The sequence below is a fragment of the Pseudopipra pipra genome, chromosome 2 (assembly GCF_036250125.1).
Source record: "Pseudopipra pipra isolate bDixPip1 chromosome 2, bDixPip1.hap1, whole genome shotgun sequence".
Lineage (NCBI taxonomy): Eukaryota > Metazoa > Chordata > Aves > Passeriformes > Pipridae > Pseudopipra > Pseudopipra pipra.
In genome coordinates, this window is record NC_087550.1 from 119,075,033 (window position 1) to 119,099,464 (window position 24,432).

Genomic DNA, 24,432 nt, shown 5'->3' on the forward strand with positions numbered 1-24,432 from the left:
CAGGGCCCGAGTCACACACCTGGCACAGGTACCGTGTCACACACACCGTGTCACACACACCTGGCACACACCTGGCACAGGTACCTTGTCACACACACCATGTCACACACCTGGCACAGGTACTGTGTCACACACCTGGCACACACCTGGCACAGGTACCGGGGCAGGGCCCTGCCCAGGGGGGAGTCCAGCACGGGGCAGGTTCAGGGGCTGTTCCCTGTTGTGCCCCCGTGCCAGGGGCTCTGGAGCCGCCCTGGGGGTTCTGGCCCAGCACAGCTTGTGGTGGCTCCTCCCCCCTCTGCTCTTGCATCTCCATTTATTTCAGATAAAACACCTCTGCTGATGCCAACTCTTCATTTGCTGCTCAGTCCTCGCTGTGTCTGCAGAGACAGTTTATAGAATCCCAGGATCACTGGGGCTGGAAAAGCCCTCCCAGCCCATGGATCCCCCTGTGCCCCATCCCCACCTTGTCCCCCAGCCCAGAGCACTGAGTGCCACGGCCAGGCCTTCCTGGGACACCTCCAGGGCTGGGCACTCCAAACCTCCCTGGGCAGCCCCTGCCAAGGCCTCACCACCCTTTCCAGCAGGAAATTCCTCCTCCTGTCCCACCTGAGCCTCCCCTGGCACAGCTGGAGGCCGTTCCCTCTCCTCCTGTCCCTTGTTCCCTGGGAGCAGAGCCCGACCCCCCCCGGCTCCCCCCTCCTGTCAGGGAGCTGGAGAGAGCAAGGTCTCCATTTCCCTGTGGGAACCAGCACAGGAGCAACAGGACACTCATTCTTAATTAAAAAGTGTTCCCAAGATACCACCACTCATTCCTTCGACATTCCATGTTTTATTGAGTTTGGCTGGATCAAGGGTTGGTCGTGTGGTTTGTGAATCCAACAAATGCTGCAGAACTGCCTGGGAAGGCCCCTCGTGTTGGAGCAGGGAGAGAGAACAGGAGCAGTGATGGGGTATGAGCTTTAAGAGACCTAACAACTAGCTGGGTGGAGAAATGCAGCTCTGTGAGAAAGAGATGGCAAGTGACCCTCAGAAATGGCAAGTGACCCTCAGAGATGGCAAGTGACACTCAGAAATTCATGTGACCCTCAGAAATGGCAAGTGACCCTCAGAAATGGCAAGTGACCCTCAGAGATGGCAAGTGACCCTCAGAAATGGCAAGTGACCCTCAGAAATGCATGTGACCCTCAAAAGATGGCACGTGACCTGTGGCCAAGGACAGCACGGACCCCACTGCCAGGAAACTGCCTGAGAAATTGGACTAAATGAGTGAATTTAACCCAGAATAAACCCCAGGGCAGCAGCTCTGCCACCCCTGGCCAGACTGCAGAGGCACCTTCAGCCAGTGCCACACTCTGGCCTGTTGGGCTGAGGGAGAAGAGCAACTCTCTGGGTACCAACACACCTACCACCCCTCTGCTCCCTCCAAAAGCTCTTTGGAAAGGGCAGAGGAGGGGACCAGGAGAGGAAGCAGCAGTGGGAGGGTCTGGCAGGAGGTGGGTACACTCCAGGTGCCTCAGCAGCTGCTCCTGTGCCCTGGCAGACACTGAACACACCCACACGAGGGGGGGTCTCCTTGCTGTGCCTTCCCCAGCCAGGGAACAGGGCTCAGCCAGGTGTGCTCCTTCCTCTGGGACACGAGTGCAATGTAAGTCCCTGTGGATTGCCCAGGACAGACCTGGGAGCGGCCCCAGCACCCGCCCTGTCCTCGGTCCTGCCCCCAGGGACCCAGGCACTGAAGTTCCTGGGACAGCCAGCTACTAAAGCAATACCTACACCCCTTGCCCCTATCCATGCCTGTGCCCAACCCCACGGATGGGGAAGCTCCACTACCCCTCCCTGCCCCTGCCCCTGCCCCTCCCGTTCCACGGGACGCTCCCATCCCAGCAGGCTCCAGCCGTGTGGAATGGGGAGATCCCCTAGGAGCCACACATGAGACACTCCTCCCTGTTCTCCAGGGAGCACACCATGGCTGCCTTGTTCCTCTCCTTCTCCTCCTCCTCCCGGGAGCTCTTCTCGCGCTCCCGCAGCTTCTCCTTGTTCAGGGTGAACTGGATGGGGTTGGCGGCCGGCTTTGTCCGCAGGTAGTACATGCCCGTCTTCAGGCCCTGGGCACAGCACAGGGACACAGCCTGAGCTGGAGCCCCCCAGGCACGGCTGGCAGCCCCCAGGATCCACGGGAGCAGCAGTGCAGGCACCCCAGAGCCACTGCCCTGGGGCTGCTCCGTGGGGACACCGGGGCCTTGGCCGGGAACAGCCCTTGGCCCTTCCCACAACTGGGGAGACCAACTCACCAGCCCCCAGGGGCTGCACTTATCCCACCCCCTCTGGCTGGAACAAGCCCTTCCAGCCCCAGGTGCCACCCCTATTTTTTGGGAACAAGCCCCCCAACCCCAGGTACTGCCCCTGTTTGTCAGGAAGGAGCCCCACCAATCCCAGTTACCGACCACATTTATTGGGAACAAGCCACCCCAGTCCCAGGTACTGCCCCTGTTTGTTGTGAACAAGACCCCCAATCCCAAGTATTGCCTATTTACCAGGTACAATCCCCCCAGTCCCAGGTATCACCTCCATTTGTCAGGAACAAGCCCTCCCAGTCCCAGGTATCACCCCTGTTTGTATGGAACAAGCCCCCCCATTCCCAGTCCCTAAGCCCCCATTCCCAGTCCCTGAGCCCTCATTCCCAGTCCCTGAGCCCTCATTCCCAGCCCCTAAGCCCCCATTCCCACCCTGTGAGCCCCCCCATTCCCAGTCCCTGAGCCCCCCCATTCCCATTGCCTGAGCCCCCATTCCCAGTCCCTGAGCCCCCATTCCCAGTCCCTGAGCCCCCATTCCCAGTCCCTAAGCCCCCATTCCCAGTCCCTGAGCCCCCCCATTCCCAGTGCCTGAGCCCTCATTCCCAGTCCCTGAGCCCCCATTCCCACTCTCTGAGCCCCCCATTCCCAGTCCCTGAGTCCCCCATTCCCAATCCCTGAGCCTCCCCATTCCCACTCTCTGAGCCCCCTATTCCCAGTCTCTGAGCCCTCATTCCCAGTCCCTGACCCCCCATTCCCACTCTCTGAGCCCCCCATTCCCAGTGCCTGACCCCCCCATTCCCAGTCCCTAAGCCCCCAGTGCCTGAGCCTCATTCCCAGTCCCTGAGCCCCCATTCCCAGTCCCTGACCCCCCCATTCCCAGCCCCTAAGCCCCCATTCCCACCCTCTGAGCCCCCCATTCCCAGTCCCTGACCCCCCATTCCCAGTCCCTGACCCCCCATTCCCAGCCCCTAAGCCCCCATTCCCAGTCGCTGACCCCCATTCCCAGTCCCTGAGCCCCATTCCCCGTGCTGCCCCCTCCCAGTCCCCCCAGTACCTGTTTCCAGCCGTAGAAGTGCATGCTGGTCAGCTTGCCGTAGTTGGGCTCGGCGATGTGGATGTTGAGGGACTGGCTCTGGTCGATGAAGGCCCCTCTGTCCGCAGCCATCTTCAGGATGGTTTTCTGGGAGATCTCCCACACCGTCTTGTAGAGTTGCTTCAGGTCATCTGGGATCTCAGGGATGTTCTGAAAGGAACAGGAAGGGTTTTCCAAGGGGGTGGAACCACCACCGGCCCCGGTGTGGGACGGGATGATCCCGGTGGGTCGGTCCAACTCGGATATTCCAGGATCCCACGGCACTCCCTGCTGTGGAATCACCTCTTGATGACCTCTGTAAGGGGGCTCCAGACTGAGCAGAGCCTGCCAGGCAGGGACCCTGCCCTGCTCCCTCCTACCTGGATGGAGCCGTTGTGGGCAATGATCTGGTTTTTCATCTCCTCGTTCCACAGGCCCCTCTCCGTGAGGTCCTTCAGCAAGTGGGGATTCACCACCTGGGAGGGGCAAAGAAGGTTCTGAAATGGTCCAACAAGACCCTGCACAGGGATAACATTTCCACCCCTGGAAGTGTCCAAGGCCAGGTTGGACAGGGCTTGGAGCAACCTGGGCTGGTGGAAGGTGTCCCTGTCCACAGCAGAGGGTTGGAACTACAGGATCTTTGAGGTCCCTCCCAACCCAAACCATTCTGGGATTCTGCTGGACATGCCAAATGAGAAGGGGGTGCATGGAACTGCCCTGCATGAGGAATGCCAAAAGATGGGACAGGGAGGCCTCTTGCTCTTCCAGGACCACTGGCCACAGCCTGAGTCACTAAACAATCACCAGGACAGGTCAGGAGGGGGAGGAACAGAAGCAGTGCAGGCTGAGGAGCTGGGAGGAAAGCACAGCCAAGCTTTCCCTGCTGGGACAGGGTCCCCATCCCACAGTCCCCACCTGCCCTGCACAGGGAGGCAGGTTCATAAACCCACTGCTCTGGCCTCACCACTCGTGTGTGGTGGGATCCTGCAGCCAGGAGGGATGGAGAGCACCCCAAAACAGCTCTGAGGAGACACCTCTAGGGGATGGACACACCTCCCACACAGGCAGAGACTCCCCTTGTCTCCAGAGAGGTCTTTGCTGTCTCCAGCCTCCAGAACTCAGGTGTTCCACACCCTTTCCTGACAGGCCCCTCTGCATCTGTGGAGCTCTTCCATGGCCCCTCACTCCTCAGGACCATGGTCTCAGTTGCTCTTCCCACAGCACCCATGTCCTTTCCACCATGTCACTGTCCCTCCTTCAGCAGTCACTCCTGCAGGCCACCCTGAGGGCCCACAAAGGCCTTTCCCAGTCAAAACCAGCACTTCTTTATCATTTCCCATGTTCCAGGAGGGCTCGTGGAACACACAAAGCTCCACGTTCCCTCGGTGCTTGGACACAAACGTTCAACTGAACTGAGCCCCCGAGGTGAGGCCTCCCTTGTCTCTGTTCTCAGTGCCAGTGATGCCAGACAAGGGCACAGCTCTTGCCCACAGTGCCTGAGCTCACCTGGAACTCCCCCGAGAGGACCCTGCGGGTGTAGATGTTGCTGGTGTAGGGCTCGATGGACTCGTTGTTGCCCAGGATCTGGGCAGTGGAGGCAGTGGGCATGGGGGACAGGAGGAGGCTGTTCCTCACACCGTACCTGGGGACAGCAGGCAAAGTCACAGAGCTGCAGCCAAGGGAGGCAGGACAGCAAAGAGCCAAGAACAGCACAGGGACCCGGAAATCTGGGGGAACCTGCAAACCCTCACACCAGGAAAGGGGAAGGGCCACCAAACTGGCATTGTGGGTCAAGGGGGAGCAGAACTAAAGGCTTTGCTATTTCCATCTAAATCAGAGGCTTTCCCAAATGACTTGGTCATGACACAGGCTGCACAGAACACAATCTGTCAGGCCCTGCACAACCCCAGAGTGCCCAGTCAGAACCAAACCAGCAGCCCATGGAGAGCACGAGACCTCCCCACACCCAGGACAGGAGACAGATCACCACATTTAAAAATTAGAGCCAAAACCCCTGAATTAATTCATTACAGGCACTTCATGCCTCAACAGTTCCTGCCTCCAGGATGTTCAAGGCTCAGCTCCTCCCTGGCAGCAGGCAGAGTCCCCAAGCCTGGCTGACAGTGCCTCACTCATCACTACAGGTGTTTAATGGGAATATAAATCCTTCTGCTGATGCATCCAAAATGAAATGAGAGCTCAGCTAAAGCAGGGTAGTGGGGGTGAGCTCCTCTGCCTTGGAAGAATAAAAGTGCAAGGAAACCACCCAAAAACCAGTCTGAAGAAAGACCTGCTGGGGTGGAGGGGAACACAGGGGGCTGTTTTTACACTTGGACCCTGCCTGTAGTTTCCAGTAGACAGAACATACCAAATTCATGTCCAAGGCCAGGCTGGACGGGGCTTGGAGCAACCTGGGCTGGTGGAAGGTGTCCCTGCCCATGGCAGGGGGTGGGATGGATGAGCTTTAAGGTCCCTCCCAACCCAAACCAGACTGGAATTCTATGAAGGTACTTCACACCTACTCCAAACTGTGCAGGGCTACTCACTTGGCAATCTTCTCCTTCAAAGCCTTCCAGTCCCAAAGGTCAGAGGGGGTGACGTTCCACATGTCATACTGAAGGATCTGAAGAACACAGTTTAGTCCAAATTAGACAGGGTATTCTTTTCTCCATATTTTATAATTCCCATTGGAAACAGACCTCTTATTCCCATTAACTCTTTACAATTCAGCCTTAGGGAAGCTCCTTACACTCAGTGTTCTGACTGTGCTCCAGGGCACAGCCACCACTGGCCAAGTCTTGCTTTTCTTTTCAAACCATAGAATCAGAATATCCTGAGCTTGAAGGGACCTCCAAGGCTCACCCAGTCCAAGCCCTGGCCCTGCCCAGGACACTCCAACACTCCCCCGTCCCTCAGAGCGTTGTCCAAACCCTCCTGGAGCTCTGGCAGCCTTGGGGCCGTGCCCACTGCCCTGGGGAGCCTGGGCAGTGCCCACCACCCTCTGGGGGAAGAACCTTGTCCTGAGATCCCCCCTGAGCCTGCCCTGTCCCAGCTCCAGCCCTTCCCTGGCTCCTGTCCCTGCTCCCAGAGGTCGGAGCTGCCCCTCGGGAGGAGCTGCAGCCCCCGCTGAGCTCTGCCCTGGGGCTCCTCTGCTCCAGCTGCACCAGCCAAGTGCCCTCAGCTGCTCCTCAAGGGCCCCTCCAGACCCTTCCCCATCCCCCTGTCCCTCCTTTGGGTGCTCTCTAACGGTTGCAGATCCTTCTTGTATCGTGGTGCCCTAAACACCCCCCAGGACTGAGGTGAGTGCAGAGCAGAGCAGGACAATCCCCCCCTCAGTGCTGTGCCTGATACCCCTGGGACAGGGATGTCCCTCCTGGCTGCCAGGGCACACTGGGACTCAGATCCAACTTGCCACCAACCAGCACTGCCCGGTCCCTTCCCGCCTGTGCCCCAGCCCAGCCCAGGACGAGCACTCCCAGGTTTCCCTGGCACTCACCCCCTTGCTGACCGGGGAGCCCTGGTAGGTGTCGTAGGGGCCCTGCTCCCGGGCCAGCTCACAGCTGGCCTCCAGGGCCCCGTAGTAGATGGTCTCGAAGATGTGCTGGTTCAGGCGCTGGGCCTCGGGGCTCTCGAAGGGGAACCTCATGAGGATGAAGGCGTCGGCCAGGCCCTGCACGCCGATGCCGATGGGCCGGTGCCGCCGGTTGGAGCGCTCGGCCTGCGGGGACAGCGGGGACAGGGTCACCTCGGGGACAGCGGGGACAGTGGTCACCTCAGGGACAGCGGGGACAGGGTCACCTCAGGGACAGCGGGGACAGGGTCACCTCAGGGACAGTGGGGACAGTGTCACCTCAGGGACAGTGGGGACAGTGTCACCTCAGGGACAGCGGGGACAGGGTCACCTCAGGGACAGCGGGGACAGCAGGGACAGTGGTCACCTCAGGGACAGTGGGGACAGTGGTCACTTCAGGGACAGCGGGGACAGCGGGGACAGTGGTCACCTCAGGGACAGCGGGGACAGTGGTCACCTCAGGGACAGCGGGGACAGGGTCACCTCGGGGACAGCGGGGACAGCGGGGACAGTGGTCACCTCAGGGACAGCGGGGACAGTGGTCACCTTGGGGACAGCAGGGACAGTGGTCACCTCAGGGACAGCAGGGACAGTGTCACCTCAGGGACAGCAGGGACAGTGGTCACCTCAGGGACAGCAGGGACAAGCAGGGACAATGGTCACCTCAGGGACAGTGGGGACAGTGGGGACAGTGGGGACAGTGGTCACCTCGGGCACAGCGGTCACCTCGGGCACAGCCATGGGGAACACACTGGGCTGGGAAGGGCCTCTGGGAGGAAACCCTGCTGCTGCAACCTGCCCTCTGTTCTGCTGCACCAACCCACCCCTCAGGCCTGCCCAGGGCCCCACTGCTGCTGTTTGCTGGGGCAGCAGCTGGAGGCCCAGACTGGGTTTGTCAGAACTGATCCCAGGCTGCAATTGTTTAACCTGGCAAGGGGAGCCAGGGTTTAGAAGTGAACACTCAGCCCGTGCCTGGAAACAGGCCCATTTAATAGAGCAGAATCACAGAATCAAGAGGTTGGAAAAGTCCTCAGAGACCACCAAGTCCAACTGTTCCCCCAGCATGGCCAAGGCCACCACTGACCCCTGTCCCCTAGTGCCACATCCACAGGGCTGTTAAATCCCTTCAGGGATGTGACTCCACATCCCTGGGCAGCTGTGCCAGGGCTGGACAGCCCCTTCCAGGAAGGAATTATTCCTGATGTCCAACCTGAGCCTCCCCTGGCACAGCTGGAGGTTCCCTCTCCTCCTGTCCCTTGTTCCCTGGGAGAAGAGCCCGACCCCCACCTGGCTCCACCATCCTGTCAGAGAGCTGTAAAACCAACAGGACTGAGTTACACCTTCTTGGGATCTTCCCAGGATCCCCCTCTCTGCTGCACTTCCCACTCTGTTCCTAGGGCTGTTCTGTGCTTTATGGAAATCCCCACACACGAAACAATTCCTAGAACCACCTCAAGGGGAGGCTTTTCCTACAACTGCTTCCCTACGGAAGAGCTCTGGGTTGAAGCTCCAGCTGCACCAACAGGGCCCACCCGGGCACAGGTTTATAAAGTCCCTCAGTGACTCCTCGTGTCCCAGCCTGCTCTGGGACTGCTCCAGCCCGGGCTCTGGCAGGATTTGCCCCCAGCCCAGCCCTCACCTCTGGCACAGGGTAGTAGTTGATGTCGATGATCTTGTTGAGGTTCCGGACGATGACCTTGGTGACCTCTGCCAGCTTCCTGAAGTCGTAGGTGTGCTCGGGGGTCACGTACATGTTGAGGGCGATGGAGGCCAGGTTACACACGGCCACCTGTGGGCACAGCACGGCATGGGGCAGCAGCACCCCGGGCCAGAGGCACACAGCTCAGCCCCACAGCGGGCCCGGGGTCCCAACGGCACGGGAACAACGACCAGGGAACCCACAGCGCTGGGAACAGGCAGCCCTTGCTCCTGTGGGGCCTCAGGAGATGGGAGAAGGGCAATGAGGGCTCAAAAAGGTTGAGGAGAAAGTGGTATGACCTGAAAAATTCTGGCCTGGTCGGTCCTACTGCCTGCAAGGCATCCTTACACAGAATGCCAGAAGGGTTTGGGTCGGGAGGGACCTCAAAGCTCATCTTGTTCCAAAGCTCTGCCATGGGCAGGGACTTAAACACCAGATCTCCTCGTGCCCTTTCAGGCCCACAGATGTCACAGCTGCTGCTTTCCGAGACATTCAGAGCAGGATCAGAGAGGAACTGGGGGTGTTTGGGGTCGGATTTTCACACAAACCTCAGCACTGCCCCTGAGCCCCCATGGGACTTGTGGAATCATGGAATGGTTTAGGTGGGAAGGGATCTTAAAGCCCATCCAGTGCCACCCCTGCCATGGGCAGGGACACCTTCCACCAGCCCAGGTTGCTCCAAGCCCCGTCCAACCTGGCCTTGGACACTTCCAGGGATCCAGGGGCAGCCACAGCTTCTCTGGGCAACCTGGGCCAGGGCCTCCCCACCCTCCAGCCAGGAATTCCTTCCCAATATCCCATCTATCCCTGCCCTCTGGCAGTTTGAAGCCATTCCCCCTTGTCCCAGGTCCCTCCATCCCTTGTCCCCAGTCCCTCTCCAGCTCTCCTGGAGCCCCTTTAGGCACTGGAAGAGGCTTCAAGGTCCACATAAACTGAGCCCAACTATTTCTTGTGTTCCCAGAGCAGCAGCTGATCCCAATGAGATCCAGATACACCAGGGCATTTTCTTGGGTCATTTTTTTAACACCAGCTTTACTTTCAGCCCTGGGAGAACTGAAAGAAGTCAGTTAAGGTTTCCTGTGCAGTGCAGGCAGGAGAGCTGGCTCCATCTCTTCCAGACCACTCAGGATTTGATGACTATTCCAAAGTATGTGAATTAAAGAACCACCAGCAGCACAGGCAGCACAAACTGATCCTTTCAGTCACAGCAGCCTCAGAGCTTGGCTGCTCTGGAACTCCCTGCCCTGTCTCAGCACCGACCCATCTCTATGTCCTCCCTCACCTTTGTTAGCTGTGCTGCAGCCCAGCCACAGCACATCCATGGAGCTCTGAGACCAGAGAAGCACACAGGGAACTCAGGGAATTGCTACTGGGGGTCAGAGGGGCAGGGTTTTCCTAAAGCAGGAGCTGAAGAGCTGCTTACAGCAGCTCCCAGGCAGGCAAAGAGCCCCCTCAGCTCTCGGAGGTTCCCTTCATGGCCATCCTGTGTTATCCCAAACCCTCCATAGCAGTGGGAAAGGAGGGGAACCCACACAGGCAGTGGAAGAGCTGAGTACTCGAGTTAGAAGCTTCTCAGCTGCCTGTTCCCTGCCCAGGCCCCAGTTGGACACCATTCCCAAGGGCTCCCAGGAGCACTCCCAGCTCCCCCGAGGCCGCGCGCTCCCGCTCCCCACCCACCTCCTCGTTGCTGGTGTACTCCACGATCTCGGTGCACAGGTTGCTGCACTTGATGGTGCCCAGGTTCTGCTGGTTGCTCTTCCTGTTGCAGGAGTCCTTGTAGAGCATGTAGGGGGTGCCAGTCTCTGTCTGGGACTCGATGATGGCGTACCAGAGCTGCTGGGCCTTCACCACCCTGCGCACGCGGCCCTGCCGCTCGTAGCTGCAACGGGCACACGGTGCTGTCAGCCCCAGGCTCCCACGGGCAGGGACAGAGCCCTGCCCCACACAGCAGGTTCTCAGGCAGCCAGGAGCCCCCTCACTGCTGAACTCTGAGCTCTGAACGAGCACAGCAGGGCAGCAACACTGCCCTCGTTTAAGGGAAGCAGATCTTTCGCTGCAACCCCCACACAGCAAGTTCCAAGCAAAGCCACGGAGAGCTCCAGGTGGGGATCACTGCAGGACTTCCCTCTCACCAGCTGAAGTGACCATTCACACACAGCCCCACCTTGAGCAGGTCACAGTGTGAAGGAAACACCCCCCTTCTTCACCCTTTTATCAGCATGATAATGACCCCCCTGCCCACAATGCTGTGCCTTGCCCAAGGTCCCACGGGCAGCTCTGTGAGAGAGGACACAACTTACAGGTCTGTTCACTCTCTTACCTCTCATACAGTTTCTCAAATTCCTCTCCCCAGACGTCATCCAGGCCAGGACACTCATTTGGGCACATCAAGGACCAGTCCTGTAAGAAGGAAAAATATTCAGAGGAAATCTTCATGGACCCTTTTAATTAAAGCTGCAGCTGCCCCATCCCTGGAAGTGTCCAAGGCCGGGCTGGACGGGGCTTGGAGCAACGTGGGCTGGTGGAAGGTGTCCCTGCCCATGGCAGGGGTGGGACTGGGTGAGTTTTAAGGTCCCTCCCAACCCAAACCAGTCTGGGATTCTGTGTGAAACACAAGCAGACACAGAACAATTTACTGAGGAAGTGTTGATGCTTTAAGGAAACTCCACAGTAAAAATTTAGTCAACAGTCTGAGTATGTAAGTCAGGGGCTGAAAGATTAAGCCCTGAAGTGAAGTATCCCACTGGAGCTGTCCAGCTCCATCCTCTGCCTGCACAGCCAACTTCTCAAATGAGGGGCAGCAGCTCTCTCAGGAAATTCCTGAGCTCCCCCCAGGGCTGCTCCCCTGTCCCTCCATCAACAGACCCACTCTGTGCCAATCAGGCTTCTCACCTGGTTGGTTTCCACCCGTTTCATGAAGAGATCAGGGATCCAGAGGGCAAAGAAAAGATCTCTGGCTCTCTGCTCTTCTTTCCCAGTGTTCTTCTTCAGGTCCAGAAACTCAAAGATGTCCAGGTGCCACGGCTCCAGGTAGATGGCAAAAGCCCCAGGTCTCTGTGACATGGAACACAGCCAAGATCAGAACAAACTGTCCTAGGAAAGAAAACCTCCTGCTCTGCTCCCGAGTGCACACAACACCCCAAGCTGTCTGGGAACTGAGGGGGAACACCAGAGTAAAAACACAAGGGGGGAAATGCCCTTTTTTAATTGTGTGTCACCCACGACCACTCCATCAGCTCCCTGACGTTACTGGGACATGTGGAGCCTCTCCCTGTGAGCCCAGTTCCCTCTGGACTGGAACTCAAGCAAGGCCAGTACCTTGTTTCCCCCCTGATCCACGTAGCGGGCGGTGTTGTTGTAGACCCTCAGCATCGGAACGAGCCCGTTGGAGTTCCCATTTGTCTGCAGAGGCACAGGAGAAACAGCAGTGCTGAAAAGAAACTCCCTGGAGAGACAGGCCTGCATTTCCTGCGTGCCTTCCAGCAGTCTGGAAAGCTCTGGCACTGAGAGCCAAGAACTGATCACCCCCAGTTATTTGTAGTCCCTTCACCAAATCTTTTTTTTTATATATATAAGCTACTGGTCCCAGAGTTAATAAAATGTCTCTCCTAACTTCTTTCCTCTATTATGTCACTTAAAGGCTTGCAGGGGTTACAAAAAGTGTGACAAAAATCCCCAAACACACATCCACAGATGTTCTGGGGCAGTCAGAGATACAGAAAGGCAAAGGGCCAATGCACCAGGGAATATTCCTGGGCTGCTAACACTAAGTAAGCTGGAACTGTCTGCTCAAACAGTGGAATAAGATCCTCTTTTTGGAAGGACTTCTATTAGGAAGCCAAAACACCAAGGGAAACCAAAACACCAAGGGAAACCAAAACACCAAGGGAAACCAACCCTTCTGCCTCAGGGCAAGGGAAGGACCACTGAGTGAGACTCACTGCTGGGCTCAACTGGGTCAGCAGAAGCAGCACCGATTTGGCAACCCAGAAAAAGCCATTTCCTGAGAGCAAAGCCAGCCCAGCCCCGTGGCAGGCCCCTGCAGACTCACCCCAGCTATGTAGCTGCCCGTGGCTCGGATGCAGCTCACGGCCAGGCCGATGCCCCCGGCAGACTTGGAGATGAGGGCACACTGCTTCAGGGTGTCGTAGATGCCCTCGATGCTGTCGTCCTTCATGCACAGCAGGAAGCAGCTGGTGGGAACAAAGGGCTTTAGTGCACAAAGGGGGAGAGGGAAAGTCACAGGAGTTTCACCAGGCTGCAAAAACCAGGGTGAACACGGAACCTTTAACGTGCTCCTCAAGGGAAACCCACGGGGGGGAAGGTGGAGTAAAGGACGGTCTCAGAAAACACCAGGAGTTGTAGCTGCTGCTATCTCTGTTATCAAACATTTTTAATCACAGAATCATGGAATATCCTGAGCTGGAGGGACCCCCAAGGATCACCCAGTCCAAGCCCTGCCCTGCCCAGGACACCCCAACACTCCCCCCTGTCCCTCAGAGCATTGTCCAAACCCTCCTGGAGCTCTGGCAGCCTTGGGGCCGTGCCCACTGCCCTGGGGAGCCTGGGCAGTGCCCACCACCCTCTGGGGGAAGAACCTTGTCCTAACACATTGATATAAAGCATTATAAAATATAAACCTGTATGTTATATCTATATACTAAAATCCTATTAGTTATGCTTGCTGCCTCTGGCACGTTGCAGAAAACAACTACCAGGATTCATTTCGTAACCTGCAGCAGCCCATGCACATCAGGAGCTTCTCAATACAACAGAGACACGCAAGGATTTCCCACAAGTTCACAGAAGCCTGTGTATTTTAACCCAAAGACGGGTTAAATTCGACAGCAGCTGCTCAACACTCCCTCAAACACTCACAGACACCCAGCTGGTGATTTCAGGGGCTGTGAAAGCGCTCCCCTTGCTCCCTGCCCCTCCCTGTGTGGCAGCCCGGGTACCTGGAGAGCTGGGGGCGGTTGGTGCCCGCGTTGAAGAGCGTGGGGGAGGCGTGTGTGAACCAGCGCTCCGACAGCAGGTTGTAGGTCTCGATGGCAGCGTCGATGTCGTCCTTGTGGATGCCCACGGACACCCTCATCAGCATGTGCTGAGGGCGCTCGGCGACTGCGGGGACACGCACGGTCACACAACAGGCTGGGGGGTTGGCAGGGACACCAAGGACCCTCTCCTTCTACCCCCTGCCACGGGCAGGGACACCTCCCACCAGCCCAGGGTGCTCCAAGCCCCGTCCAACCTGGCCTTGGACACTTCCAGGGATCCAGGGGCAGCCACAGCTTCTCTGGGCAACCTGGGCCAGGGCGTTACGACCTCCCCAGAAGGGCATGGTAACCCAGGCTGTTATTAATAGATCCCTTGGGGTGGATTAGAGTGAAACAACACTGAATGGTGTTTGTAAATATATATATATATATGTAGAGATTATTTTAGAACAGTTTGGTTGCAAAGGAAAACAGGTATGGAGCTGCCAGGGGAAAGGTTTTCAGAAGAGTTGCTCGAGGACGGAAAAAGCCAGTGTTGGCTCAAGGAAACTTTGCTGCCTTGGAAGCCCAGCCTGGGAGAAGGTTCTTTCCTGGGAATAGCTTTTTACTCTCCCTGCCTGCCAAGGAGGCTGACTCCCTGGGACAAAAAAGAGGGTTTCACAGACATGCCTGGGGCCACTGCTGGGAACAGAGAGATGAGAACGGCACCTTGATGTCATGTGCATGAGAAAGAGGCTGATAGAAAAACCACCAGAAAACAGGGGAGAACAGGCTCTCCCTTTGTCATCAGATGGCCCAGTGAGGAGTGCTGGGTCTCCTGGGCCCCCGTGGCCACTCTCCTGGTGACAGTGACCCCCTGGAAGCCTGGCTGGAGATGGGGTCTGTGCCAGGCACCGGCCCACAGGCCATGGAGTCAGCTGAGTGCGAGCTGCCCTGGAGGGCAGCAGGTCAGTCTGCAGTGGAGCTGTTGGCCAAAGGGCAGCCTGGGGGCCTGCCCACACCATGGCTGGAGCTCCTCACCCAGCCCCTGCCCGGCTGCACCGTCCCTCGCTCCAGCCAGAGGCACTGAGGGGTCAGTGAGCACAAAGTCCTGCCCGGGAGGAGTGGCCACAGATGTCCAGCAGCAAACGGTGTCCACCCTTCCTGTCCTCTCAGGACCTGCCTCGTGGAGATGGTCTGCCATAGGACTCTTCGGTGGCAGGTATGTGATAATCTGTTTTTCTCTTATTCTCCTCCCTTCTTCTTTAATCTTTTTCCTCACCCTAATCTTTTTTCTCTCTTCTTCTTTACTCCTTTTTCTTCTCTTAGTCTCTTTATTTCCCTCTTTCAGTCTCTTTTCTTACTTTATATTTAGGGCAACTCAAAGCCAGTGGGTTGGACCCTGCTCAGCTGTGTGTGTGGGTTTGTGCTGGGTCAGCACTTGTGGAATGCTCTACCTTGGCTGTACGTTAGGGTGAACTTTTGGAGCTTGGAATGTATTTTTAAAAGCAACACACCCGGGTGAGCGCGCGGCTCTGGACCAGGGTCTGACAGGTTGAAGTCACGAGAGACTGGATGATTTGATTGCTGGGTGGAATCAACCAACTCCACGTGTGGGAGGGCCCAGGTGGGAGGCCCCACCCCTCACTCTGGCCCTAAGTCCCACCCTGGAGGTGTGGCCACAGCACCCAGAGCACATAAATGCAGGAGCGCGCGATCCTCTCTCTCTTCCCTCTCCGGAGCCCGTTGCCGCCACATGGAGCCAGACTTCCAGAGCATTCCTTGGTGGTGAGTCACGTGGGGTTGGTGTTCGCTGGGTGCTTTAGTGGAACGCTCCTCCTCGGTCGTACGTTACCCCCATGAACCTTCACCCTGAGTTCTGGGAAAGCGTGTCGGCACCTTCTCTTCATAACTTCAAGGTATTAAATACTCGCAGTAAAGCCCGAGGCTCTGGGATTGGGGTGTTGGAGAAGTTAGGTGGGAATTGTGTACGTGGGAGTTCTCCCACTCCGGCTGCCGAGGTTCCGCCTCGTGTCTCCGAACGGCGCGCGCGGGGTTCCCGCCAGACGCCATGTCCTTCCTGGTGCCACGGCAAAGGGACTTTGGCCCGGCACGGCTCCAGGGGTGACTGAGCCCTGCCCCGGGGCGGTGCCCCGCTGGCTGGGGGTGTGTCATGTCGCCACAGGACAAGGACATTCACCACCTCACGGTGTTACATCTCTCCTCCTTTCCCTGTGTGCTTTGCCGAGTGCCCCTGCACGTTATTCCGCCCTGTATTTCCATTGCCAGTGGGAATGCTTCCTTGAGCAAGGAGGTGCAATGTCAGGGGCAAAGGGCATCGGGAGAGTTGCTTGAGGAGAGAAAAAACAGCCTTTGCTCAAGGAAATGTGCTGCCCTGGAAGCCCAGCCTGGGAGAAGGTTCTTCTCCATGAACAGTTTCTGGGTGTCTCTGAAGTGAGATAACGTGCAGGTACCTGTAGGGTGAGAGACCAGTTTAAAGCCATGGTGACCATCCTGATTGGTTACAGGAAACACCTCAGCACCCAGAGGGGGCATTCCCAGGAATCCATTGTCAGATGATCGTGGGTTACACAGAAAGGGACAAAGAGACCCCGATGGCTTCCCAAAAGTCCTCAACAAAATGGGGAGAGACTGATAGGAAGCACGAAAATAACAGTAAGGAAATGTGTAAGGACAAGCCAGAGGAAGAAAGGACAAAAGCAGAAAGATAAACGGTCAGTACCCGTTGGATCCAGCGAGGAGACGGGGCAGTTGCAGCTTCAATGCCTGCTGGTTGAAGTGGTGGTCGTGGTCCTGCCAAAGTGATGGTCTTGCTCCATGGGGGGAGTCCAGCCAACTCAGAGCTTTCATGAGTTATATCCACCCAGGTTCAGGTGGGAACGCCTGGTACCTCCCCTGGGGTGGGAAGTTTTACCATGGGTGATGTCGGGGACATGTCAGGAGCCTTTGACTGAAGGTGCTCCTCAGAGGGGTTCTCACAGCTGAGCCATCAGGACATTGGCCTGATAAGGACCATCCCACCTTCTAGGACCAGCCTCTTCCCTCACCTTGAAATCCAGTTTGTAGCTTCAGGTGTGCACAGCCTTTTGCACTGGGATAGCTGGACAACAGCACCCTCATCTCAGCTCAAGGTCCTTTCCCAACCCAAATTAGGAGCCATGTTCAGTGAGGGGTGGCCTGGGTAGATGAGCAGCTGTTTCTTTGCAGTTTGCTACAGTGGACAAGCCTTTTGGTGATGTTAACAATGTTTAAGCCATTAACCATTTCAGTCTCTGACACGGGGCCTCTGTCAGGATCCAGTTATTAAAAGATGCCTCTGTTTAAATTAAAGTGCAAATGAGACCCCAAAGTCAATAGTGTGGTTTTATTTAACTGTAAATATGAGAGAGAGAGAAAGAGAGAGAAGGTCTTCTCGGTGCTGAGGGTCCCAAAGTCATGCTCCTGGGGCACCACTTTTATGCAGTCCAAGTCCTGGATATCCACAGGGAGTCTCAGATGTTCCCACAGCTTGGGATGGCATGGGTGAGAGCAGTTGTTTTCCTTCCCCACAGCTTGCACAGTGGGACTTTGTTGGTGTGCTGATTTCAAACCTTCACCTTCGTTTAGGTCTGTAATTAACACTTTCCTTTCTCACAGGTTTCCACAGTGGGAATTTTAATTTGAGTAGGTTACCCACGTTTGTCTTACCAGGCCTGGTTCCTGTTGTTGCCAGTCTGTGCTTATCACAAATTCCAGTGGTGTGAGGAGAGGCTGAGGGAGCTGGGGCTGTTCAGCCTGGAGAAGAGGAGGCTCAGGGGAGACCTCCTCTCCTACAACAGGAGGTTGTAGCCAGGTGGGGGTTGGTCTCTTCTCCCAGGCAACGATCAGTAAGACAAGCGGGCTGGGTCTTGAGCTCTGCCAGGGGAGGGTTAGGTTGGAGATCAGGAAGAATTTCTTTGCAGAGAGGGTGCTCAGCCATTGGAATGGGCTGCCCAGGGAGGGGGTGGATTCTCCATCCCTGGAGGTGTTTAAGGACAGACTGGATGTGGCATCAGTGCCATGGGCTGGGAACCACGGCGGGGTTGGATCAAGGGTTGGATTGATGATCTCAGAGGTCCCTTCCAACCCAGCTGATTCTGTGACTCTCTGATCTTGGTGCCTCCTCTGGACTCTTTCCAGCAGCTCCACATCCTTCTGATGTTGGGGACCCCAGAGCTGGAGGCAGCTCTGCAGGTGGGTCTCACCTGAGGGGGCAGAGGGGCAGAATCCCCCCTCCCACGCTGTGGGATCAGCCCAGCACACTGGAATTTTGGGGTCCCAGCACACATGGCCGGGTCCTGTCCAGCCTCTCACGCCCCAGCTGCAGCCAGGAAGCCGGGGAGGGAGAAGGCTCAGTGTGACAGTCACTGCCAGCACAGACACACACAGAGCACGGCAACAAGGTACAAACAACGGCAGCCACACTCCTCATGGAATCACAGAGCAATTCCAGCTGGAAGGAACTTGAGATCTCCAGCCCAACTCCTGGCCAAAGAAGAGCCAGCTAAGAGCACCAGGTCTGTTTATTCAGGACTTTACCCAGTCAGGCTCTGAAAAACCCAAGAACAACCTGCTCCAATGCTCAGCTGCTCTCACAGAGGAGGAAGAAACTCACTCGGATTAACAATTACAATCCAATCAAGTATCCAATCCAGAATCCAATTATCTTTCATCTCTATGATATTACAGTTAACTTCTGATCCTTCTGGTGTCCAAGGACTTCCAAGCCAAAGGCCTGCAATAACCATCCCTGACAGCACATAATTTAATTAAATTGCCTCAAATGAAGAAGTGCTTAGCACGAGGAACAGCTCTTACCTTTGGAGTTGATTTTCAGCAAGTAGGAGCGTTCGAGAGTCTTTAAAAAGAGAGGATGGATTTCAGCAGGCAGGCAGATTGGAATATTGAAATAAAATCCTGTTAAATCCCAACTCCAGCAACTCCACACTCCTCATCCCAGGCCTCACTAGCCCTGCACTCTGCCCCTCCTCTCCTTAATAGCTTAATCAGGCAATTAATGACTGAAAACCCACAAGCCCACTGGAAGATTCCAACACAGAGGGCTCTGCTTTGGATTATGGAGTGTGGAGCATGGCCACGAAGTTCCACACTGCCCCTCCAGCCACAGGACCTCTCTGCAGTACCCAGAGCTATGGAAGAGTGGAACACTCCAGCCAACCCTCCAGAGAGCCCTAAACCCACCATCATTCCCAAAACCAATCCAACACAGCGGGGTGTGAGGGGAGCAGGAGGGGGGCTCAGCACACTGGGCTGGTGTGGGGGAGATGTTCCAGCAGCACAGGAGAGGATAAATGTGTGGGATGACACACTGAGAGCAACTGCTCCACAAAGCAACAGGGAAAGCAAAAATCCCTGTTTTGGTTTATTAAGGATCAGATTATTTCCCTGAGGAATGGCATTCAACAACATTCAGTGTGATGTGCTGTGAAACAGAGCCCAACAGCTACAAGCCCTTCCAGCAGCAAGGAAAACTCCACAATTTATCCCATTGGGAGCTGCTTTGTCCAGGTTTTCACTTTGTCCTTCATAACCCCAGTGATGTCCCACCTCCTCCAGTGCCCCCCTTGCCCCATCCCAGACAAACCCACGAGCATTCCCATGCTTCCCAACAGAGTCTGAGTAATGTGCTCTTTACCTTAAAGCCAAAGTAGTTGTAGGAGAAGTCTCTGTCATAGATGATGGCGGAGTTGAGGCGCTGCCAGGGAACAACAGACAAAACTGACAGTCACAGTCAGCCCTTGGGGCCTCACTGAGGTGGAACGATGCTGTCCCAAAACCTGAACCCAAGCCTCAGTCCCCTCTGTGCTGCCTCTCTTTGCCCCAGCAGAGGGTACTTCATCTCTAATCACTTGTGCTGATCGTGGCACTGGGGACACCCAAGGAAACAGATTCTAGTACAGAAACATCCTTATGGGAAGGAAACTCCTCCACCCCCTCTTTTAAACCCTCCAGTCATTCCCTGCACTGGTTTCTGCGTGGCCTTTTTGCCCTAGAACAAACGTGGCTTTCTTAAAAAATTAAAATAAATTATCTGAAGTATTTCATTGAATTCTGAAAACTTATAAGTGGAGAAAAACAACTGCTTACATCTTTGTTGGCCAGAACTATGTCCAGAGTTTCTTTGGAGATCATTGGGGAGTGCTTCCCATTGTGAGGGTTGATGTAGTTGTAGAGATCCTCCATCACATCTGCAAAGAAAAGGGAAGTGAGAAGGACATCCCCAGGCCTGCACCTGCATCACCTGGCACTGGGACTAGGGATGGAAGAGGCAGGAATGCCCATCCTCTAAAACAACTCCCTCCAGCCCCACAACCACCCCACTGCTGTACCTGCTCAGCACGAGGCTGTTCCCCTGAACAGGGCACTCATCCTGAGCAATGTGTCCATCCCCAGAGCCCCCAGTCCCCTCAGTCACTGCCCCTGAGCAGCTGGACATCGGACCCACCGCTGAAGACCTTCTTGGTCTCCTTGTGCAGGTTGGACACGGCGATGCGGGCGGCCAGGATGGCGTAGTCGGGGTGCTTGGTGGTCAGCGTGGCCGCCGTCTCGGCCGCCAGCGTGTCCAGCTCCACCGTGGTGACGCCGCTGTACAGCCCCTGGATCACCTTCATGGTGATCTGAGCCTGCAAGAGCAACGTCCAGGGGTCAGGAACCCCACACCCTGACGGTTCAAACCACGGATGATGGGCCCCACGACTGGCAGCACCACACCCTGACGGTTCAAACCATGGATGATGGGCCCCAGGACTGGCAGCACCACACCCTGACGGTTCAAACCACGGATGATGGGCCCCACGACTGGCAGCACCACACCCTGACGGTTCAATCCCATGGATGATGGGCCCCAGGACTGGCAGCACCACACCCTGATGGTTCAAACAATGGATGATGGGCCCCAGGACTGGCAGCACCACACCCTGACGGTTCAATCCCAGGGATGATGGGCCCCAGGACTGGCAGCACCACACCCTGACGGTTCAATCCCATGGATGATGGGCCCCAGGACTGGCAGCACCACACCCTGACGGTTCAATCCCATGGATGATGGGCCCCAAGACTGGCAGCACCACACCCTGACTGTTCAAACCATAGGACTGACCAGGCCAGGACTGTCCTGCTCACAGCAGTTGCTACTGAAGCTTTTTGCACTGTTACCTTTGCACAGCTCGTGACAACTACAAGCTCATGGGAATGTTAGTGCCAGAGGCTGGGAGGGTTAGTATTGGCTTGGGAAGCGTCTGGCACAAGCAGATCCAAGTCCCAGCAGACTCACTCTCAAAGGAGAAACTCATCTTCACACATGACTGCAGAATAAATAAGAATTTGGGGTATTAGGAGTCAGGTGGACTTGGAACCTCACTCCTGCCCTCAGCACAGACCCTGAGACAAGCTCAGTTGGTCAGAGCATGGCCAATAACACCAAGGTTGTGGCTTTGATCCCTGCGTGGGCCACTCAATAGCTGGACTCAACCTTATGGGTCCCTCCCAACTCAGAATATCCTGTGAAATCTACTGCCAGGTCACGGAGGGCAGGTCAGGACCCCTCCTGCTCCAGTGACCAAGGCACCAGTGTCCTCCCCCTGCTCTCCATCCCAAAGACTTCTGGGTGCAGAACCAATGGCAACTCTCGGACAGGGGCAATTTCAGACAGGAAAACGGCTCATGAGAACTTGGGAGATGGGAAGAGCCTCAACTGGCAACTCCAGATGACCAGACTGGGTCTGAGATCTGCACAAAAATCTCACAGACATCAGTGGATCCGCTGGGAAATCCTGCCTTTGGAAGGAGAAGCTTCCAACATGTATCCTGGATCCTGCACAGCTTGGAGAATGAAGCAGGGATGTTGCAGTGACAGGGGTTCTGTTCTGTTGTCTGACCAGGAGGGGATCCAGAGCTACTTCCATGTGGATCACTCCAGCTTTGCAGGGTGACACTGAGAGCCACCCACCAAATCCGAAATATCGGAATTGGAGCAACAAATCTCTTTTTTTAAGCACAAGAAGCTGCTGTATCTCGTGGGCTGCTGGAGAAGAGGAGGCTCAGGGGAGACCTCCTCACTCTCTGCAACTCCCTGACAGGAGGGGGGAGCCAGGGGGGGGTTGGGCTCTGATCCCAGGAACCATCAGCAAGACAAGAGGGCTGGGTCTGCAGCTGTGCCAGGGGAGGGTTAGGTTGGAGATTAGAAAGAAATTCTTTCCAGAGAGAGTGCTCAGCCATTGGAATGGGCTGCCCAGGGAAGTGGTGGATTCTCCATCCCTGGAGGTGTTTAAGGACAGACTGGATGTGGCATCAGTGCCATGGGCTGGGAACCACAGCGGGGTTGGATCAAGGGTTGGACTGGATGATCTCAGAGGTCCTTTCCAACCCAGCTGATTCTGTGATTCTCTGATTCTGTGACGTTAATGAACAAGGTTTATGGTGATCTACAACAGCAAAAGGGATTTTTCCCCTCCACAGTCTCTGCACCTGGGAAGCAAAAACCCTCAGATCACAAAGAACCAAAGAAAAAACCACTATGGATGTGTTTGCCAAGAGTTCATGGAATCACAGAACATCCTGAGCAGGAAGGGACCCCCAAGGATCACTGAATCCAACTCCTGGCCTGGCACAGGACACTCCAAAAGTTCTGGTGCAGCTTTTCCCAGGAGAAATCGGGGTCAGGGCAGCTCCAAGCCAGGATGAGGAGCTGGGAACAGGGCAGAGTGGGATTCATTGGATGAGGAGCTGGGAACAGGGCAGAGTGGGATTTATTGGATGAGGGGCAGGGAACAGGGCAGAGTCTGACTCATTGGGTGAGGGGCAGGGACCAGGGCAGAGTGGGATTTATTGGATGAGGGGCAGGGAACAGGCCAGAGTGGGATTTATTGGATGAGGGGCAGGGAACAGCCCAGAGTGTGATTCATTGGATGAGGGGCAGGGAACAGGGCAGAGTGGGATTTATTGGATGAGGAGCAGGGAACAGCCCAGAGTGTGATTCATTGGATGAGGGGCAGGGAACAGGGCAGAGTGGGATTTATTGGATGAGGGGCAGGGAACAGCCCAGAGTGGGATTTATTGGATGAGGGGCAGGGAACAGGGCAGAGTGTGATTCATTGGATGAGGGGCAGGGAACAGGGCAGAGTGGGATTCATTGGATGAGGGGCAGGGAAGAGGGCAGAGTGTGATTCATCAGGTGAGGGGCAGGGACCAGGCCAGCAGGGCAGGGAGGGACTCACAGGGTCCACGAAGTCGGCGTTGAGGCCGTAGCAGAGCTTCTGGATGCGCGACGTGATCTTGTCAAACATGACCCGCTCCTGGCGCCCATCTGGGGACAACAGGCCGTGTCACACCAGTCTGGCACCAGCCAGAGCCAGGTAAGCCCAGTGCCCCCCTCCCAGCCCCCCTCCTGCAGGGGGATTCGGGTGGGAATCACCAGGGACAGCCTGCTCAGGTGGGGCCCCAGGAGAGGGGAGGCTCCCCTTCCACCCCAGGAATTCCCACCTTAAACTGCACTAACCCAAATCCAGCGGTGGGGACCCAGTTGAGGGTCACCCACTGCCCCCAGGCTGAGGACCCCTCCCCTGGGCCAGCAGCCCTTGGACCAAAGGGTGGGGACCAAGGCCAAAGCTCCTGGACAGGGACGTGGGACAGTGGAGGGGATTGTGGGAGGGGAGTGTGTGTGGAATGTGTGTGTGTGTGTGTCTGTGTGTTGGGGGTCTCCCAGAACAGAGGGCTCTCATCTCTCACTCTGGTGCCATGGGGGAGCTCCCACACCCTGATGGGGTGCAGATGGGGTCCCATCCCCTCACAGCATGTGCCACGGGGGACCCCCAAAGCTGAGGGAATCCCATTCATCCACGTGCCATGAACCTCCCAAAAGGGGGCCGGGGACCCCATCTGGTCACATCGGGTGCCATGAGCTACTCCCAGAACAGAACGGGGTTCATCCTTCAACATGTCACGAGGGAACCTCCCAAAATGGGGGATACCCTCCCCTCTCACCAGCTGCCCCTGGTGGGACCCCCAAAGCAGAGGGAATCTCATCCTTCCATGTGCCATGAGGGAACCTCCCAAAACCTCGCGGCGACCCCATCTGATCACTTCGAGTGCCATGAGAGGGATCCCCAGAGCCGAGGGGTCCCATCCCCTCACGGTGGGTGCCCCGAGCAGGGCCGTGCCCCCCTCCCCTGCACTCGGTCCCGAGAGGGCCCCCCGAGGGGCGGACGGAGCCCTCACCCCGCTTCACGACGTGCATGGCGGCGGCGGCGGCCGCGTCCCGGCTCCCTCACGGCGGGTCCCTCACAGCACTCGCGGCCCCTCTCGGCCCCTGACAGCCCCCCCCGCTCCTCACGGCCCCTCTCGGCCCTCAACAGCCCCTCTGTCCCCCTCACGGCCCCCCCACAGTCCCCCCGCAGCCCTCACGGCTCCGCCGCTCCGCCGTTCCCGCTCTCGCCGCTCTCGCCCCACCCCGCGCTGAGGCCGCCGCTGCCCTCTTCACTGCGGGCACCACCTCCTGCTCTGCCCCCTGCCCGCCCCGCCGAGCCCCCGGCGCCGCCGGTCACGGCCGGCGGACACTGATCCCGGCCCCCATCCCGGTATTCCCGCCGCTGTCCCCCGGGAATCGCCGCCCCGCCGGGGACCACCGGGAATCCCGCCCGGTTTAAAGATGGCGACCCCGCGCCCCCCGCCCCGGCGTGAGGGGCCGCGCCGAGGGCACCGCGACGGAGAGCGCGAGGGGACAAAAGGCCTGGGCTCGTCCCGCGCCGGAGCGACAAAAC

At 57.0% G+C, this 24,432-nt stretch overlaps 1 protein-coding gene across 1 annotated transcript; it reads right to left on the reverse strand.

The window, feature by feature from the left end:
* Nucleotides 1-1,892: 1,892 nt before the first annotated feature.
* On the reverse strand, nt 1,893-24,107 carry RRM1 (ribonucleotide reductase catalytic subunit M1). Its single transcript, XM_064647200.1, has 19 exons — nt 23,891-24,107; nt 22,891-22,979; nt 20,121-20,298; nt 19,763-19,863; nt 19,311-19,370; nt 18,473-18,512; nt 13,598-13,760; nt 12,691-12,832; nt 11,958-12,041; nt 11,532-11,693; nt 10,960-11,039; nt 10,317-10,518; nt 8,580-8,729; nt 6,866-7,087; nt 5,916-5,992; nt 4,876-5,011; nt 3,750-3,845; nt 3,352-3,540; nt 1,893-2,108 (listed from the first exon to the last, which is right to left on the reverse strand). Exons 1-19 carry the CDS (start codon nt 23,907-23,909, stop codon nt 1,920-1,922), a joined length of 2,379 nt encoding a protein of 792 aa, XP_064503270.1. The 5' UTR covers nt 23,910-24,107; the 3' UTR covers nt 1,893-1,919.
* Nucleotides 24,108-24,432: the final 325 nt, after the last annotated feature.

Coding starts and splice junctions, on each gene's coding strand:
- RRM1 (XM_064647200.1), bottom strand. Junction 19,864..20,120: donor GACCAAGAAGGTCTTCAGCG/GTGGGTCCGATG, acceptor TTTTCTTTGCAG/ATGTGATGGAGGATCTCTAC. Junction 7,088..8,579: donor ACTACTACCCTGTGCCAGAG/GTGAGGGCTGGG, acceptor CTGTCCCCGCAG/GCCGAGCGCTCCAACCGGCG.